This window comes from Phaseolus vulgaris, chromosome 8 (genome assembly GCF_000499845.2).
Source record: "Phaseolus vulgaris cultivar G19833 chromosome 8, P. vulgaris v2.0, whole genome shotgun sequence".
Taxonomy (NCBI): Eukaryota; Viridiplantae; Streptophyta; class Magnoliopsida; order Fabales; family Fabaceae; genus Phaseolus; species Phaseolus vulgaris.
The window spans coordinates 8,484,291-8,504,199 of NC_023752.2; the positions used below are offsets into that span (position 1 = coordinate 8,484,291).

Sequence of the window (19,909 nt, forward strand, 5' to 3'; positions counted from 1 at the left end):
ACACTTCAGGGGTGTCCCAACCCTTATACAAAACCCCAAATACAAGTAATCTAGTACCCTACCAACTAATGATCCAACAATACACAATCCCAGTACAAAATATAAAAACCCAACAAACACAGTTACATCAACCCACCAAAAAGGTTACACCCTCAAACAAAGATATACAAGAGGTTTTTGCCATCAGGCTAAATTACCATAACCAAGTGTCAAACTCGATAATAAAAGACGCATCACCCAACAACCAGAAGGATCATCTTAAAGAGGAGAAAGGAGTGATCAACTTTATCTCTATTAAGAAGATTTTGGATGTGTTGTTCTTCCATGTAGTAATAATGTATGGGTCCTTTGTGTTTTAAAGTTTTTCTAGGACAATTCATTGATCCCTCTTTTAATTATTAGGGAATCGTGTAGTGTGTTTTTTACACAAATCCTATTTGATGTTTGCAAGGATGTTAGTGTTTTTCATGCATATGAATTTATAATTTATATATTTTTTTTATATAAGGTTTAAAATATTTCTAAAATATTTTTTTTAATTAATTTGTAGATACCAGTGTGCGTGATGGCACAATTCCAAGCAGAATCAAAAGACAGAGAATTGAATTTAAGTGTTTTGAACAATTACCTGAAAACCAGGATCTGAGAACTGGTATGATTACTTTTTCTTTACTATATTTAGTTTAATTTCTTTCCAAGTGGCCATAAGACTTTTTTTCATCTTAACTTAATCTTTGATATTTGTCAACACGCGATTTTTTACGTTCTTAATTAATTTAAAATCACACTAAAAATGTTAAAAGAATTATAGTTTTTTATGACTATATTAAAAAAAATGTGTTTTAATTAAATTATTTTTCTTAATCTGTGTTTATACGTTCCCTCCTTTTCTGGGTGAGATTTTCACGCATTGCAAAGAGAAGATGATGACGACATTATCCATGGTTTAGAATGTGGATATAATTATTTGGGACAGCATTAATTTACGTTTGGATTTGTTTTCTGGGTAGCCATCTACCCCGACAAAGAAAATCATCATGCATATGTATAATAAAATCATGCATGCACGAGACTGTTTATATTTGGTGTGTTTTAATTAAAGATGAAATAAAAAATAAGATTAAATTAGCGGAGAACATCTAGGTGGAAATAACACTTCAGATCCTGCTCTAATCCCAACACCCCTGAATAAAATATTTGAAGCCACACACCCTAAGGATTATATCTTTAATGTAAGATTAAAGAATTTGTTAGGATTTACTTTAAATAATTCTAATAGAAATTCTACACTAACTTAACCCTATAGTATGAATTTGTTTGTTTTTATTTTTTTTAAATTACTCGTTAAGAAGTTGTACTTTTAAAATTGACTGTAATTATGATTTTTCTTTTTAAATCGTGCCTAAACACCTAATTTTATTTTATTTTAAGTTGTATGGAGTTACAGGATTTCAGGTTTTTATTTTTATTATTTTGTTATAAATCGTGCAACACTTTTTTGATTTTGATGGAAGTTGAAGAAGAAAAAACAATAGAGGAGTGAGGCAACTTCCATGGAAAAAAATGGAGTGAAGAGATTCGTAATCAGAAGAAGACAACTTCTTTATAAATAATTTGAAAATTAAAATATTATAAAACATACTTCAAATATTATAAAATATAGGCAAAAATAAACAATTGCAAAAGAAAACTGACCTGCCAGATTCAAACCAGCGACCTAAGGATGACTATTTGGGGGATTACCAACTACAGTCCTCCACTCTACCAACTGAGCTAAGGTCGGACATATTAATATACTCACAATTAAGGATAATATTTCTATTACTTTTAAGTTTAACACAAGTCGGACTAAATATTAATTTTTTTGATCGGTTACTTTATTTTAATTACTTTTAAGTTTAAAAGTTTTGTTTTTATCCATTCCATGTTTGTGACAGATGAAGTTAGTCTTTCTATTGGTTTATTATATTAATTTTGTTAATTTGTTATAAGTCAAAATTAACATTGTTATTGCACAAAATTGATAGCATGACTAATTTGATTTTATAAACACTTAAAAGACGAAAGTGAAACTTTTTCGAATCTAAAGTAACTACAGTAAAAGTAAAACAAGGGAAGAAAAATCCAATTTTATAATAAGATATTGGCAATCTTTTTCTCAGGTAGTTATTAAATTATTACTTTGTTGAAAGCAAACAGTATCATAGAGATAACCCAGTGAAAATTAAACAAAACTAAGCATTAATGATCCATATTATAAAATTGATATTACAATAGAGGAAACATATTGGCACTGTCCCTTAACTGCTATATGCTGTAGAACATTAAAAATAGTGACTATGAAATATCTTAGTTGGTCTTCCAGCAGTTGGTCCTGATTTCGCCACTGGACCCAGTGAGTGGACCAAGGTTGCTCATTTTCACCATTGCATTGGCGAAATCAGTTTGAAAACTAGAAGGATTGCTCACATAGCCATTTACTTGAGAATCAGTGGATCCTCCGTTGAAGAGCTCTTGATCTGAGTGTAAGAGACCCTTTTGGCTCTGCAAATCCTGGAAATAAGCATTGTCAAAGGTTGTTGGAGAGGTGTCAAGAGGGGCCAAATTTCTGTCACCACCTACGCTAGGACAATTTGCTTGCAACGATGTTGCAAAAGAGGAATCTATGTTGGTGTCGTTGTAAATCCTTGTTCTGAAACTTGAACAAGCAGCTTGCCCGATTGTGTGACCTCCTGAAATTTTTATTAGAACATGGAAGAACATGAAGTGCATGGTAAAAGTAATTATAAATATATAATGACATCTTTTTAAAGGTGTAAACGTGATTTATATTTATCATGGTGTTTGATAATTAGTTTATATATACCTGAGAGGGCAACCATTTCTTCTGTGGTGAAATCTTTTTTTGAGAAAGCATCAACAAGTTGTTGTAGACTGAAAGTAGGACCGGGTAAGTCTGAGTTTGCAGAATTGAAACTTGCTGTTGTTGAATCCCTTCTGCCCAATTGCACTGTCCAACTTTGTCCACCAAGCTAAGAGACATATATTTCAATATCAGTGCCTAGTTAATTAACTTTATTAATTAAAAGTTATTGAAATTATAAACTTAAAAAAAACATGGTAATTGAAGTTGTAATTTTATTATCTGGGGTTAAGATATATATATACTACTCACAGCAACCACTGAGTCTCTTGCTGCTACAGCGAGAATATCAGCACAAGAAACAACACCAGGGCACAAGCTTTCCAACTGAGACTTAATGTTGTCTATTACACCAAAACCTCTCAAGGAATTCACGTTTGGAAATGCCGTTTGTTCACCTGTGAAACTTGATGTATCATTTAATAGCACTGATCCATCACATCCCTGAACAAATCAAATTATGCAGTATAACATCACTTTGCTGCCCTCTTTAAACAAATGCTAATGGATAATTAGATGTTAATACAGTCATTAAAATTAGATATTGTGGAGTTATTGTTTCGAATTGATGTTAAACTGTTAACGTAGACATTATTATAGATTTATAGAAAAAGAGATACTATATTGCAATCAAACTCAGAAGAAAAAGAGATACACTGTGAATATATTATCATTATATAAAACTTATAATGTTTATATAGTTACAATACTTTGATGACAAATGTAATAATTAATATTATATATATAGTAGATCCAATTATAGATGTGTTTATTAAGAGAAAATATTCTATATATGTTGACTTCATATGATTATCTACCAACCTTTTGGAAAAAGAAAAACTACCTACTAAATTTTTCATAAATTTTCAACTAACACAATCAAATTAGTAGGGTAAAAACTTTTTTCTTTATAAAAGTAAAGTAGCACTATTATGTAATCTAAGAGTTTTTTCCATGAATGAGAAACACGAAACTTTGAATTATAAAAACATAAAATGAAAAAAAATTGATGAGGGATAAGTTGACTTGCTTGAACAAAGCAATCATGGAAATGGAGACGTAGGAGGGATGCCCCCATGCGAGCTTCATTGCTCACTGCAGAATCCACTGCAGTCTTAATGGTTGAAAGTGCATTAGAACATGTTGTTGAATAAAAATCAGTGGACAATTGAGATGAAACTATCCCAATGAAGCATAGGAATAAGAAGAAGGGAATTTTGAAGATTGGTTTGTTGATGGAGAAAAGAGTAGTGCCCATGATGGTAATGGAACTCTAAGTAGAAATCACAAGTATACAATAGAAAGAGAGAGGTTTTCGTTTAGTGTTTGTGATTAGGTCTTTACATGCATCACATATTTATATAAGAGCTCTATTTTGTACTTTTCTTTATTAGTCAATATATGCATGCGCATGTAGCCAATCTGGAATCATTCATATATATATATAAGAGAAATTTTCTCCATACTACTAGTAATTTTATTAGTTTTCAATAGAAAGAAATAGATATATAATATATTCAAAACATAATAAAACTTTTAATATTATCTGACTTTAAAAATTTAGATACATGATGAGAATGGGTTAAGGAGATTTAGAAATGAAAGAAAAATTCTAAAAGTAATATGGTTTCAATTGGGTGCTCTAATGAATTAATGCTTAATCTATTTTAGGAACAAAGTAGATGTATAAGGGTTGAATAGTATATAAAATATTTCTTTAATTTTATTTATTCTTGGCTTGATAAAATGTTAGATATATTTAAATTTTGGTATTGGACGTTAAATTATTAAGAATAAGAATTTCTACTTCTTCTTTTTTTTGACAATATCCATTACTCCATTATTCTAAAATTAAAAAATTAGAAATAATTTTTGAATTTTTCTTCTCTTGAAACCTTAAATTAGTTATACATCTTCTTCGTAAACTTAAATACATGTTGATTGATTATGATTTTTCAAATTTGACTTTGATTTCATTACGAATATTTTAAATTTTTTAATGATTTTCTACTTAATTAAATTTTATATATTTATTTTATGTTTTCTAATAAAATTATGTTAAAAAATCCTAAAACTTTAACATTTTAATTTGATGTTTCTTTTATATATTTTTTATATATTTGATAGTTGTGATTATAATTTTAAGTATATTATCTAATTTATTCTCCTCGACTCTCTTGTTATTGTTGTATTTTTGTTTTCAGATAAGAGGAGAAAGGAGGGAATAGTTCTTCTGTTTGTTTCAGGAGTTTTGAGAGTGGGGGAGTAGATGGGGGAGATGGTGGAAATTCTTTTTCAATCTTCACACAAATGAAGAGATTTGTGTTGATTCTATGTATGATTATTGCATTCTATCCAAATATCCTTATGTATGTATTTTATTATAATTAGATGCTCTTGCGCCTGTGCATCTGCATTTTTTTTACTATTATTATATGTATATTTATATTTATTGAAATAAAATATAGAATTATGTGTATTCGTATGTATGAGAGACACAGAGAGCATGTGAGTCATGTTATTGGGTTTCAAGACATTTGAGGGAGAAGAGAGATTCAATTTGAAAAGTAGCAACCTTCCGTGAAAATTAAATAAATGTAGATATATTTCAAAAAAATAAATTAAAAAGAATTGTTCTGATCAGTACATCCAAAACTGCTTTTGATCACTGTTTTAATATGTTTTAGAAAAAAAATAGGAAATGACACAAAACCCATAATATAATAATAAAATTAAATATTAATATAAGGATAAAATAGAAAAAAGAATTGAGAGTCGTTAAAGAGGAAAATTCTCTTTATATATAAGTATAGATATGTAATATACAAAATTAAATATTATATAAATTTATTTAACAATTTCAAATATATTGAATTATAATATTAATAACAACAAATAATTATAAATAATAAAATAGAATTCTAATATCAACAACATATATATATATAGTTATATAAAATAAATAAAAAATAATAATAAATATGATTTTTATAATTTTTAATATATTTAGTAAATTTATTTCAATTTAGCGCAAAAATATTTTCTATTATATTTTAAAAAATTTATTGAAAAATTCAAGTAATTATGGATATTATATATTAGAAAAAATTAATTAATTCAAACCTAAATATATATATATATATATATTAATTCATTATTCAAATATTTTTTAATAATAAGGATAAATTTGTAAACATATATTTTACATCTTTAAAATAATTTTTAAATCCTCTTTCAATTATCACATCACTCACAAATTTCAATAAATCATCATCTCAAATTCATTTTATCATCGCTCAATTTAAGCAATCTCAAATATCACATCTTCTCTAATCCTCAAAGTTCACTCCATCCCCTCCCTGCAAATCCTCTCCGGAATCCAAACGCTAACAAGTTTTATATAGAAATGCTTCTATAAGATTCTTGTTAACTCTATAAATAAAACTAAAAATTATTTTTGCTCAAGTTAATATATAAAAGAGATTTTAAAAATTAAATTATATACAAATTAATTTAACATGCAGATACTTTTTATTTTAAAAAATATTCAAAATATTAATTTCAAATATACAGAAATGTCCTGTGTAGGATACAACGAAATCAATTGGACCCAATGCATATTATTCCATCAATAGTTAATTATTAGTTTTTTGCATGTCAGGTGGAAAAAGTCTTTTTCCCAATAGTTCGTTGACTTCTAAAATGCTTCCAATTTTTGCCACCGAATTTTCGCTACCAATTCTTCGACTAATTTTCCAAGAACTACTATCTGAGCGAAATATTTGAATACATTTTTCTTTTTTTTTTATTTTGGTTTCTTTCAAACTTCTGAAACTATACCAAATGAATAACGTGCATGGTGTATATCATTTGTATTATTTTTTTTATAATAGTATTGTGCTACCGAATTCTTTCAATTGAGTATTTTGTTATCAATTAGAATAACTTGATAGTTAATTTACATTGTTATTATTCACGTGTTTTTACGTGAAAAAAAATAGTTAATTAAGTTTTAAACTTATTATAAAATTGAATATTTTCAATTGAGTTTATATTAAAAGAATTTGTCTTACAGAGTATTTAACACTTTTTTTTTTTAATTTTGTCTTTATCGTCAAATAAAATGATGTCACTAATTTAATTTTGTAATTTTAAGTAGAATATTATGAACCTGAAAAATAAGAAAATTAAGTTGTATAACTCTTATCTTGATCAAATGTCAACATGTGTGGTTTATTTGTTGTTAGTACAAATGAAACGATGTCAATTTTTTTAAAGATAATTAGAATTTTAAAACTTTATTTTTTCTTATTGTTCAAATTTGTTGTGTTTTTGTTTGAGACGATAAAATCAAATAGTTACATCATCCCAAATGACAGCAAATACTTAACTAAAAAATAAAAATATTTTAGACAATATAATATTTTTTTTAATATATAGAGACTCAATTAAAAATACTTAAATTTATACTAGACTTAAAATTTAATTAATTCTTTTAATTTTTTTTATGTGAAGATAACTATCCATAATAACAGTCATATTAAAAACTCAAAATTCATGATAACAACTCAACTAAAAAAATATAAAAACCTTAAATATTTAATAGAATAATTTTTTTCATATGAACTCAATTAAAAAATTCAAATTTATCATGACTAAAGACTTGATTAAGACATATAAAAATAACAAATATACGGTTTTTATTCTTATTAATTAGTTAGTTTTATTAAATTTTAAAAAATGTATTCTAAATATACGGTTTTTATTCTTATTAATTATCGTTAACTTGTTTGGATAATTTAGACAATAAACTCTAAATACACAACTACTAACAAGGGTAAAAAAATATTAAATACTTTCTAAAAATCATAAAATTTCTTACAAATAGAACCATTAAGACACACAATTTTGAAAATAAAAAATTATAAGAGACTTTTAGATTTTTTTTCTAGTTTTTTTCATTTATATGCAAGTTGACCTGAAGATTCGTAACCTCTAATATGTGAACAATCCAAACATATTAACCCCCAAGTGTTTCTTTCAAGCTATTTAGTATTTAGTGAACCAAATGTAAGGCAAACCAAGATGACTCACTCACATCACTCCTAAATAAAATAAACTATTGAACTCAACCTATAATTTAAATAAGTAAAAATAATGGGTTTACTGTGATTATACATATGATCAATGATTATTTTAACTCAACTCAAAAGAAAATTAAAAACTTCTAAAATTAAAAACAAAAATATGTATGTTTTAAAAAAAAATTAAGCCCCATAAAAAAGTAATTTTCATATTTAGATATATAAATTTTGATAATTATATGATCTCATAAAATAATATTATTTTTTAAAATTATAATTAATATTTTAAAAATAAAAGAACCATAAGCTTACATGTAAGTTCAGTCTAAATATCAAATAATCAAACCAAAATTAGTTAACTTTAATTTAAAGCATTATATTTTTAACTTGCCTTAGTCTGTTTAAGGAATTATGAAGATAGTTTATTCCATGAAACCTATTTTGTGAGCTTTAGTATTAAGAGAAGTCAAAGTTATGCATTTGCTTTATTAGGCTTTTCTTCTTTTCTTTAATAAAGTGTGCATCTCACCTTTTTTTTCCACAAATGAAGCTGATGACAGTACATGCCATGCATAGCGCGTGATGGATTATTTGAAGGTAATTACAATTCATATTTTTTATATAATAATATATTCACTACAACTACAACAAAATTATTAAATAAAAATCAATTTTTATAAAATTATTAAATAAAAATCAATTTTTATATTAAAATAATTATTTATAATAATAACTAAATTAAGACTATTTTAAAAACTAAATAAAATTTTAGTTTCTAAATTAATTTATATTATTATTAAATAATTTTTAAATTAATATTTAATTAACTATCAATGTTTTTACTACCAATTATTTAGTTTCTAAATTTGGTAAAAAAAACTTGGTTGCTAATTAGATACCAATTTAGAAACCATTTAACAAGAAACTAATTTAGAAACCAAAAATTTATTTAGTTTTAATCACTTAAAAACTAACTATTTTGATATCTAAAATGAGTTTCTATTTCATTTTGTAGTGATTATTATTTTAATATATATTTTTTATATGATTTAATTTTAAATTTATTTTTTATTATATATATTTATTTTAAAATCCATCAAATCAACAATTATATTCAACTTTAAAAAAACGTTAAACAATCATTTTCCTTATTTGTAAGAAAGTCAATTGAAGGAAGCCAAGTAAGAGATGTACTATTTGCGTGTATCACTTATTAAGGTCCTTTCACGTTCCATCCAAATCCATTTGTCAATACTCTTCCTGTTTGGCAAGTGTGTCTTTTTGTTAGCCATTTCTTTTTAATCTAAACCTATAAATATCTTTAGCATAAGTCAATTTTATTGCCGTATTATAAAATCATTATAGATCACAATTTTTTCTTTAAATATTTACTATAATTTTATAAACTCAAATTTGATATCATATAGACATTTTAAAACAAGTCATACGTCATTTTATTAGTATTTAGATATTATTATATCATTTTAAAGACGTAATGATTTTGCTTCAATGTAATAATCTTATAAGATCTCATTTTAATAATATTTTGTGTTATAATTTGTTGAGAGAATAGTCATCTTTAATATAAAAAAAATGTTTATCTTATGATTTATTGTTCTTTATTAAATGTTGTCATGTACATATAAAAAAAGGGAGGTATTGCAGAAGGATATGAAGGTAATGAGTGATTTCCGAAGATGAAATGGGGGTAATGCATCCTTTTCAACTTTGATTCCGAAATTGGATAATCCTATGAACTTAAATGAATATAGACTTATTTTATTAATTAGTGGCAAGTATGTAGTGGCAAAAGTCTTATCTAGACACTACAATATTTATTGTTTCACTGAAGTTATTTATAAACACATAAATATGATCTAAAATTGGTAAAAAAAGACAACACTTCTGTAAATATAAAATAACTTATAAATTATTATAGACCATAAATTTTTAGATATGGATATTTAAGCCACATTTTCATAGCGTGACTTTAAATAAATAAATAAATCATACTTAAAAAGTGCAGTCTAAAATAATAAAAATGTTTCTATAAGTGTGGCCTAAAACTATATTTTTAAGTTAAAAGCTTTAAAATTAAATACTGATAATTAATGTTATTATTATTATTATGATTAATAATAATGTAAACTATATGTTTTATGTTTCCTCATAAGACTTGTATTTAATTCCTTTTATTACTTATGGATAAAATGCAATTCTTTTTTTTAGTGTTAAAGAAAATGCAAAAGTAAAATAGTGGTTAAACTTTAGGCAACACTTTTTTATTGTTGTCAAAAAGTAATAAATGATGTAATGAGAAGGTTAAAGAATGTCCTGCCAAAACTTATTGATAAGACACAAAGTGCATTTTTGAAGGGCAGATGACAAAATGATGGAATTTTAGTAGCAAATGAGATGATGGAAAAGATCATGAAGAAAAAATATAGTTGTATTATCATGAAAATCTATTTGAAAAAGGCATACAATTGAATTAGATAGAGTTTCTTAACATGCATGATGAAAAAACCATGATTCAATGATAAATGGATGGGGTGAAATTTTAGAGTCTAGCACCATTTCAATGTTACTTAATGAATGCTCTTCTACAAAATACAAGTCATCCAAGGATCTTAATTAGAGAGATCCATAGATACCATTTCTCTTTGTTATAGTGGTAAAAAATCTAACTAGTTAGCTAAGAAGACACTAAAAAGTTATAATTGTTTTGTCCTTTAAGTATATGTGAAAGTGTTTTATTATAGGTATAGTTGAAAGTGATTGTTCTGTGAGTATATTTTCTAAAGCTTATCTTCTGAATACTTAAAAAGTAAAGAAAATAAGAAAACAGCTCTTACCCGTCTCTGTTTTTGAATTTTAGAATATCTATTTTATACTAAAAAAATTAAACAAATAATAGTTTTTGAATGAGAAATTAATTATTGAATAGTGTGAAAGTATCCTATTAAAAAAATAAGAAAAAAAGTAAGAAGAAAATCAAATTATAACAGACCCTTATTACACACAGTTTCACTACATTTTTTTTATCATGTACAAAACCTTTGTGAAATATATACTACATCAAAGAATAACCTCTACTCTCAAGTCCCAAAAAAATGTGTCATAAACAATTTTACTTATAACTAGCTACCTGAAAGAGCCACCATTTCTTTAGCTGTAAAACCTTTGTTGGAGAAAGAAGAGATGAGGGAACTTAAACTTGAAGAGGGGCCAGGTAAGTCTGAATTAGCAGAACTGAAACTTGCAGTGGTTGAGTCTCTTCTACCCAATGGCACACTCCAACCAGCTCCACCAAGCTGAAAATTACATTAAATTAATTTGTTCACAATTAGTGCCTAACATATATACATGTTTTTCATTACTCCATGAATTAATAATTATAACATCTTAATTTAGCATCAAATATATATATATATATATATATATATACATATATATACACACACACACTTACTGCAACGACTGAGTCTCTAGCTGCTACAGTAAGTATATCAGCACAAGAAACAACACCAGGGCATGAGCTCTCCACTTTAGACTTTATGGTGTCTATTACATCAAAGCCTCTTATGGAATTAGCGTTGGGACCCGCTGATTTCTCTCCTGTGAAACTTGATGTATCATCCAATAACACCGATGCATCACATCCCTGGAAAATAACAAGCATATTAGGTATGAACAGAATGAGAATTATATATTTTACAAATCCATTTAATTATTATTTCTCATTTTTACTTTACCAATGAACGTTAGTAAGATTGAACGATTTGTTAATGCTGAATGATTTGGAATTGGTCTCAACATCACTTTGTTGCCAACTTGGAAACAAATGCATAGTCAGCTTATAGGAAATTTCTTATTCTAATTGGTTGATCACTTCACACAATAGTAAACAAAAAGTATAGTAGATTTCTACAATAAAAGAAATGACATTTTATCTTGGTAATCACTATTAATTAGTTTCTGAGAAACCAACTACTACATAAATAAAATGTCAATTTTGATTGAACAAGTATACTAATAATTCTAACCTTACAAAGTTTTTTTTTTTAAAAAAAAAAACAGTCAAATCTTATGTTAATGAGAAGACATGCAATCCTGTTCGAGTAAAACCGAACACTATTTGCCACCATTGACCAATGATTAAATAAATTATATGTCTTACTATACTACCAACTTTACTTAAATTTTACTTTTGTCCAAATAAGATACAATACAATTAGTCAAATTTCCTGATAAAGTGTTGGATTATTTACTGTATATAAGCAAATAAATATTTTATCATACTAAATACTGCGCAGTACAGATGAAACCAAACTCAAGTTTAATTAGAGTGAATTTACTACATAAATTTCTAATCAATAAAAACAGTAATTTAAAATAAATATCACAAAACTTTGAAATTAAAAATATTTTTTTACATAAACAATTACCTTCAATTTTAAAGAATATCCGTATTAGTAACTCTTCATATAAACAACTCTTAATATATCTCTTGTATTATAAACATGTGCTATGTGAACTTTTAGCATGACTCTATGATAATATATATGCCAAGAAAAGAGAAAATTTGCGTATACTTGTGATAAATTTTGTTTTCGGTAACCAATGATTAGTTTTTGTGTGTGTGAACACGTGCATGTATATTTATATTCAATAGATAAAATATATACTAGGTTAAGCCTTCAAAAGAGAGAGAAAAAAAAAACAGAAAGAAAAAAGAAAAGAGTAAAAGTTGACTTGCTTGAACAAAGCAATCATGGAAATGAAGACGGAGCAAGGAAGCCCCCATGCGAGGCTCTTTGTTAACAGCAGAGACTATTTCTGATTTAATGGTTGAGAGAGCATTAGGGCACGTTTTGGCATAAAAGGTAGAGGATAACTGGGCTGAGACTATCCCTATAAGGGAAAAGAGTAAGAAGAAACGAACTATGATATTTGAAAGGGTCATGGCGATTGGAGTTTTGAAATCGTATAAGAAAGATAGGGTTTATAACTAGTGCTTCTGCATGTGGTGAAGGGCAAGAAATTGTTCACGTATTTATATGAGATTTCTGTTAGTTTCATTTGTAGTTTTCTCAAAAGTCAACATATGCAGCCATAGTGGCTTTATTAAGCAAGTGTGATCCATTATATAATAGAGATATATTAGTGTGGTAGGTGTTATCCGAGTTAATAATTGAGTTTATTTTTTTTTTTATCAATGTGGACTTTAAACATAAATCAACTTCATAAAACGAGTATATAAGATGAGGTTTGCAACCACTTATATGCAATGATTGTCCTCATTTCTAGTCGATGTATGATTTCCAACACACCCCTCACGTCGAGAATGACAACTCGTGTGTGGGATAACATATGATGAGTGATCCGATAACGACTCGATAGTGAGTGGCCTGATAAACTCAACAAATACTCATTAGGATAGGTTTGAAAATTGCTAAAAAACACTTCACACCCTAACGGCCGACCCAAACCGCCGACATCCCTTTACAAACAACATCATCGAAGTCCCACTTCCTGAGAAGTGGAAGGGTTTCAACCTAGACCGATACGACGGGTCGACCGACCCGGACGAGCATATGGACGCCTACACCACCCATATGAGTCTCTACACCTCGGACGACGCCGTCTTGTGCCGAGTATTCCCCACATCCTTGAAGGGTGCAGCCCTTAGTTGGTTCACCAAGCTCTCACCCAACTCCATCGACAGCTTTGCCACGCTCGTCGCAAAGTTCGAAACACAGTTCGCGACCAGCCGGCCGCACCATCTGACCTCCATCGCTCTGGTAGGCATCCGCTAGGAGAAGGGAGAGTCGCTGAGAACCTTCGTGGATAGGTTCAGTAAAGTGGCGATGAGCATCCGGAATCTGAGTCCGGACGTCGCCATGCACCACATGCTGACGGCCCTGCATCCGGGGCCCTTTGCCAACAACCTGTGCATGCAGCCGGCCGACAGCCTGGACGAGTTGAGAAAGAGAGCTGCTAAGTACATACAGCTGGAAGAGCTAAGAGAATTCCGTAACCAGGCCCGTGCCGAGGCCGGTCGGGAGAAAAATAAGGAAGAGAAGGATCGCCAGGGGCGGCCGGGTCAAAGAAACGACCGATCCGATTCTCAAGGTATACACCCCTGACGACCGAGCGGGGGAGGATTCTGGACGAAGCCCTCAACCCCAAGGAAGGTGGCCAGCCCAAATAACGCCGACCGGAGTAAGCAGTGTCGGTACCACCAAAACACCGGACACTCAACCAACGAGTGTCAGGCCCTTAAGGATAAGATCGAGGAACTTATCCAGGCTGGGCATCCCCGCCGTTTCGTCAGGAATAGCCGAGATCCACCCGGCAGGGCGGATCCACCAAGGCGGACGAGGTCTCCTCAACGCGGCCGAAATGACCGAGATAACCGAGGCGACCGACAACCCGCTAGGGCCGACCCCCCTAGAAGAGACGATCCCCCCACGGAGGCCGATAAGAGAGGTAATCGAGAGGTTATCAACACTATAGCCGACGGCTTCGCCGGGGGAGGAAGCACAAACAACGCTCGGAAGAAACACCTCCGGGCGGTACACCAAGTCAACGCAGTGACATTCTGGCCGAAGATGCCACCCATCACCTTCACGGACGAAGACTTCAAGGGCGTAGACTACCGCTAGCAGGACGACCCGATGGTAATAGCGGTCGACATAGACCGATTCACTATACGGAAGACACTTGTGGACCAAGGAAGTTCGGTAGACATCCTCTACTGGAAAACTTTCAAGGCTATGAGGTTGGCCGAGGCCGAGATGATGCCATACGACGACCACGTGGTAGGATTCTCGGGCGAGAGGGTGGGTACCAAGGGTTATATCGAGTTGTACACCACCTTCGGAGAAGGAAAGAGCACCAGGACCATTAAAATCCGATACCTGGTCATTGACGCCAACACCTCCTACAACATCCTCCTCGGCCGACCATCCATCAACCGGCTGATGGCCATAGTATCAACCCCTCACCTCGCATTCAAGTTCCCTTCAAGGACAGGGGACATTCTCACGGTCCACGTAGACCAGAAAGAAGCACGAGAGTGCTACGCCGAGAGCCTCCGGGTGGAACCTTTAAGGGCCGGCACTTCTCCCCTCAGAGTAAGGAAGTCCGCCTGAAAAGACCGCTCCCCCAGGAAGGACCGACCGAGGGAAATCAAGCCAACCGTGGCGTTGGTGGACCTCGATCCCCGAGCGACTGAGGACAGGCTGGAGGCGAGGGAAGAGCTAAGGAGAGTCCCCCTCCTCGACGAAGAACACAGCACGGCTGTAGGAACAGCCTTGGCAGCGGCCGAGGCCGAGATCATGCATGTCGCACTAAAAAAGAATATCGACATGTTCGCATGGACGCCGGCCGACATGCCGGGGGTGAGCCCAAATGTCATCACCCATCGGTTGTCAATATTCAAGGAAGTCTGCCCGATCTCCCAAAAGAAGAGGGACTTAGGCAACAAAAAGCGACTCGCGGCGAAGGAGGAAGCCGGCAAGCTCCTGTCGGCCGGATTCATAAGGGAGGCCCGATACACGACATGGCTGGCCAACGTCGTCATGGTCACCAAGTCCAACGGTAACTGGAGGATGTGCGTCGACTACAGAAACATCAACAGCACATGTTCGAAGGACACCTACCCCCTCCCGAACATTGACCGCCTGGTGGATGGGGCGGCCGACCACAAAATTATGAGCTTCCTGGACGCTTACTCTGGCTATAACCAGATAAGCATGCACCCGAGGGAAAGGAGAAGACGATCTTCATGACGGCCGACGCCAACTACTATTACGAGGTCATGCCATGTGGCCTCAAGAACGCAGGAGCGACCTACCAGCGTCTCATGGACAAAGTTTTCAAGGGTCTGATAGGTCGGGCGGTAGAAGTCTATGTGGACTACTCGTTCGAGCAGCACCTGAAGGATCTGGACGAGGTCTTCAAGGCTCTAAGGGGAGTCAACATGAAGCTCAACCCCGAGAAATGTACCTTCGGGGTGGAGGGAGGAAAGTTCATAGGCTTCATGCTCACCCACCGAGGGATAGAAGCCAACCCCGACAAGTGTCAAGCCATACTCAACATGAGAAGTCCAAACAGCGTAAAGGAGGTACAATAGCTCCTAGGACGGCTGACCGCCCTCTCCCGGTTCGTCCCCTGCCTGGCTGAGAGGACGAGGCCGATTGTCCAACTGCTCCGGAAGGGCAAAAAATTCGCCTGGGACGACCAATGCGAGGAAATCTTCAAGCAGTTCAAGGAGTTCCTCACATCCCCGGCCGTCATCCAGAAGCCGAGGCCCGACTACCAAATCCTGGTGTATCTCGCAGTCTCGGAAGAAGCAGTCAGCGCTGCCCTGGTACAGGAAACCGAGGGCGAGGAGCGACCCGTATACTTCGTAAGCCGAACCCTTCACTCGGCCGAGACCCGATACCAGATGATTGAAAAGGTGGCTCTCGCACTGGTCCTCACGGCAAGACGGATGCGCCCCTACTTCCAAAATCATTTCATAACTGTAAGAACCAACTACCCTATTTTTAAAATTTTGTCTAAACCGGACCTTGCAGGAAGGATGATAGGATGGTCAGTCGAACTCTCCGAGTTCGACATACGCTATGAACCGAGGGGCGCCATCAAGTCTCAATGTTTGGCCAACTTCTCGGCCGAGCTTACACCGCTACCCACCCTCTCGGGCGGGTGGACTCTCTATGTGGACGACTCCTCAAATAAAACAGCCTGTGGAGCGGGAGTCGTCCTGGAGGGGCCGGACGACCTCTTCTTGGAACAAGCCTTCCAATTCGGATTCCGGGCGACCAACAACCAGGCCGAGTACGAGGCCTTGCTGGCTGGGCTGAACCTAGCCTACGACATGGGAGCACGCGAGGTTACATGCAAAAGCGACTCCCAAGTGATGGTCGGCCAAGTCAATGGAGATTTCGAGGTTAAAGAGCCTTTGCTGCAGCGGTACTACCACGCTGCCAAAAACAGTATCGCCCGCTTCAGCAAAGCACCCTTGCAACACATACCGAGGGAGGACAACAAAAGGGCCGACATCCTGTCCAAGCTCTCGGTCACCAAGAAGAAGAGTCATCAGAGGTCAGTCATACAAATATGGCTGAGACACCCTAGTGTGACGGAGGCCGACGCCGAGTGTCTGGCTATAGAAGAGGAAAAGGCTGAGGCCGACAACTGGACGACACCCGTCATCCAATACCTAACGGACGGCACATGTAAGGCCGGCCAAGAGAAGGCGATGAAGCAACAATGCACCCGGTACACTTGCCGGCCGACCTACTGCCCGCTTGCTCGATTAACATCGCAAGTGTCGGCCGACCGACTGCCCGCTTGCTCGATTAAACATCGCAAGTGTCGGCCGACCACCCACCAAACTTGCTTGATTGACATCACAAGTACTGGCCGACCGGTCAACCGCCACAACGCTTGCTCGATTAACATCGCAAGTGCCGGCCAACCTACTCGCTTGCTCGATTAACATCGCAAGTGCCGACCGACCACCCACCAAACCTGCTCGATTGACATCGCAAGTATTGGCCGAACGCCCGCTTGTTCGATTAAACATCGCAAGTCCCGGCCGACCACCCACCAAACTTGCTTGATTGACATCGCAAGTATTGGCCGACCGGTCAACCGCCACAACGCTTGCTCGATTAACATCGCAAGTAATGGCCGACCGTCCGTTTTGACTTGTTCGATTAAAAATCACAATTAAATGGCCGATCGCCCACGTTTTACTTGCTCGAATTTTACGTTCGCAGTTAAAGGCCGATCGCCCATATCTTACTTGCTGAAATTCAACGTTCGCAATTAATGGTCGATCGCCCATATCTTACTTGCTCGAATTCAACGTTCGTAGTTAATGGTCGACCGCCCGTATATTACTTGCTGGAATTTATGGCCGGTCGCCCGAATCAATGGAAGACCGATTATTTAACTTGAGAAATTTTATGAAAGCCCATTGTAAAATGAAAACTAAACGCTATATTAGAAGATGGGCGTTACATCAAAAAGCAAAACAAGAAGGCTACGCCCCGGCCTCGGAGAGTGCTAAAACAAAGAAAAGGCCACAACCCGGCCAAAGGTAAACCTAATCTTGAATTTCAACACATTCACCCTCTTCGGCCTCAGCCTCCCCACCCTGAGCTTCGGCCTCCCCCGCCTCGGTCCCGGCCGACTTAGTCTCTTGGCCGACCAGCGCAGCCACCTAAGAACTTGGTACCAACCGACCCTGGTAAACCTCATAATCTATGTTGAAGTTACCAGAGGCCGGCGGCCCCCCATAAAGGACGAGGGCTTGGCGCACTGCTCGGTCGAAGCACTGCTTAAGCAGCTCCTCCGACTCGTCGTAATTCTGGTCAAGCTCAGCCTCGACCTTCTCTTTGGCAGTCTGGAGGGCAGCCAACTCAGCGGTCGAGGACGAGAGTTTTTCCTCGGCCATCTTCTTTACCTTGACAGCTTCAGCGGCCGCCCTTGAAGCCTCCTCTTGCGCCAAGGCCAAAAGTCGCCTCGCCTCGGCAGCATCCTTCTCGGCACGCTCCCTCTGGGCGACCTCCCGGGCAGTACTGGCCGAGAGATCATCATTGGCGGCCAAGGACGTCTTGAACCTGCTGGCCACGACCTTCAATCCCTTGCTCAACAAGGACGATCGACCGACACCCATCATTAAAGACTCATCGGACATATCTAACCCATCTGCCCTCTAGCCTGGGGGGCAAGTGCACTGGTACGAGGCGAGGCCGGGACCCACCTGGCTGCCCGATGCCCAGTCAACCTGACCGAGACTAGGGGAACCCGACCGAGACCTTAGGAGACTTGGCCGAGAGGCCGAGACCTTAGAAGACTTGGCCGAGAGGCCGAGAGGCCGAGACCTTGGGAGACTTGAGCCGAGAGGCCGAGAGGCTGAGACCTTAGAAGACTTGGCCGACAGGCCGAGACCTTGGGAGACTTGCGCCGAAAGGCCGAGACCTTAAAAGACTTAACTAAGACGACCGAGACCACAAGGATTTGGCCGATGGCCGACCCACACCATGGGAACTTGGCCGATGGCCGAACCCTATTACAATTAACGCTCAAACCAAGATCAGTAAAGCTAATCCATCATCAAGAATTAGGTAATGCAATCCTAAGCGGTATCCACCTCGATAAACGGGCCCAACAAGGTAGGCCCATTAGAATAATATAAATAGCACACACTCCAAGGAGAAAGGTATGTCATTTATTACTGTCCACTTACCTAAGAGCTGACCACCCGCTTTACTGACTTGAGCGTCGGAGTGCCTTCGCAGGTACCCCCACCATCCGGTGTTCACCCGACGACCAAGTCCCGAGTGCCGAAGGATAAGCAGGAAGACGAGAAGAATCCCAGTTCATCACCCAGTCACCTGCCCGACCGAAGGAAGGAGAAGTAGACTTCAATAGTTCTCTAGGTCTCATCTCCCTAGCAGGAACATATACATTGGAGAGATATGCTCCATATAATTCGCTACTCCATGTGTTATGTCTATCTATTTATCTACAATTATACCAATCTATTACCTTATATTTACCACATATAATATACATTAATACACTTTCTATGTACATTTATATGAAAAATATAATAATTTTAATAAAACCAAACTGAGTTGAGTATCTGATTATTCATGTGAAATACAACTTTCACAGTGAAATACAACCTATCAATATAAGTTTAAATAATAATAAAAAATCCTTGTATAAAAAATCTTCCTTTTATCATGTCATTTTTTAGCGTTGATTTTATATAATCTCTAAAGCGGGTTGAAGCAGTCAAGTTAAATCTCCAAATTTAAGAATTTGTTATGATTGTGAAATAAATTTAAGTGTTTCATTTCAAAGAAAATTAGCA

At 35.1% G+C, this 19,909-nt stretch overlaps 3 protein-coding genes across 3 annotated transcripts; 1 reads left to right on the forward strand and 2 right to left on the reverse strand.

Annotated features, from left to right (window-relative positions):
* Positions 1-2,224: 2,224 nt before the first annotated feature.
* Positions 2,225-4,334, reverse strand: LOC137825802 (cationic peroxidase 1-like). Its single transcript, XM_068631591.1, has 4 exons — positions 3,954-4,334; positions 3,176-3,367; positions 2,867-3,032; positions 2,225-2,732 (listed from the first exon to the last, which is right to left on the reverse strand). The coding sequence occupies exons 1-4, from the start codon at positions 4,179-4,181 to the stop codon at positions 2,350-2,352; spliced, it is 969 nt and encodes a 322-aa protein (XP_068487692.1). The 5' UTR covers positions 4,182-4,334; the 3' UTR covers positions 2,225-2,349.
* A 6,714-nt stretch (positions 4,335-11,048) lies between these two features.
* On the reverse strand, positions 11,049-13,048 carry LOC137825803 (cationic peroxidase 1-like). Its single transcript, XM_068631592.1, has 3 exons — positions 12,767-13,048; positions 11,480-11,671; positions 11,049-11,321 (listed from the first exon to the last, which is right to left on the reverse strand). The coding sequence occupies exons 1-3, from the start codon at positions 12,971-12,973 to the stop codon at positions 11,148-11,150; spliced, it is 573 nt and encodes a 190-aa protein (XP_068487693.1). The 5' UTR covers positions 12,974-13,048; the 3' UTR covers positions 11,049-11,147.
* A 3,549-nt stretch (positions 13,049-16,597) lies between these two features.
* LOC137824520 (uncharacterized) lies at positions 16,598-17,518 on the forward strand. Its single transcript, XM_068630187.1, has one exon. It carries the CDS (start codon positions 16,598-16,600, stop codon positions 17,516-17,518), a length of 921 nt encoding a protein of 306 aa, XP_068486288.1.
* The last annotated feature ends 2,391 nt before the right edge of the window (positions 17,519-19,909 follow it).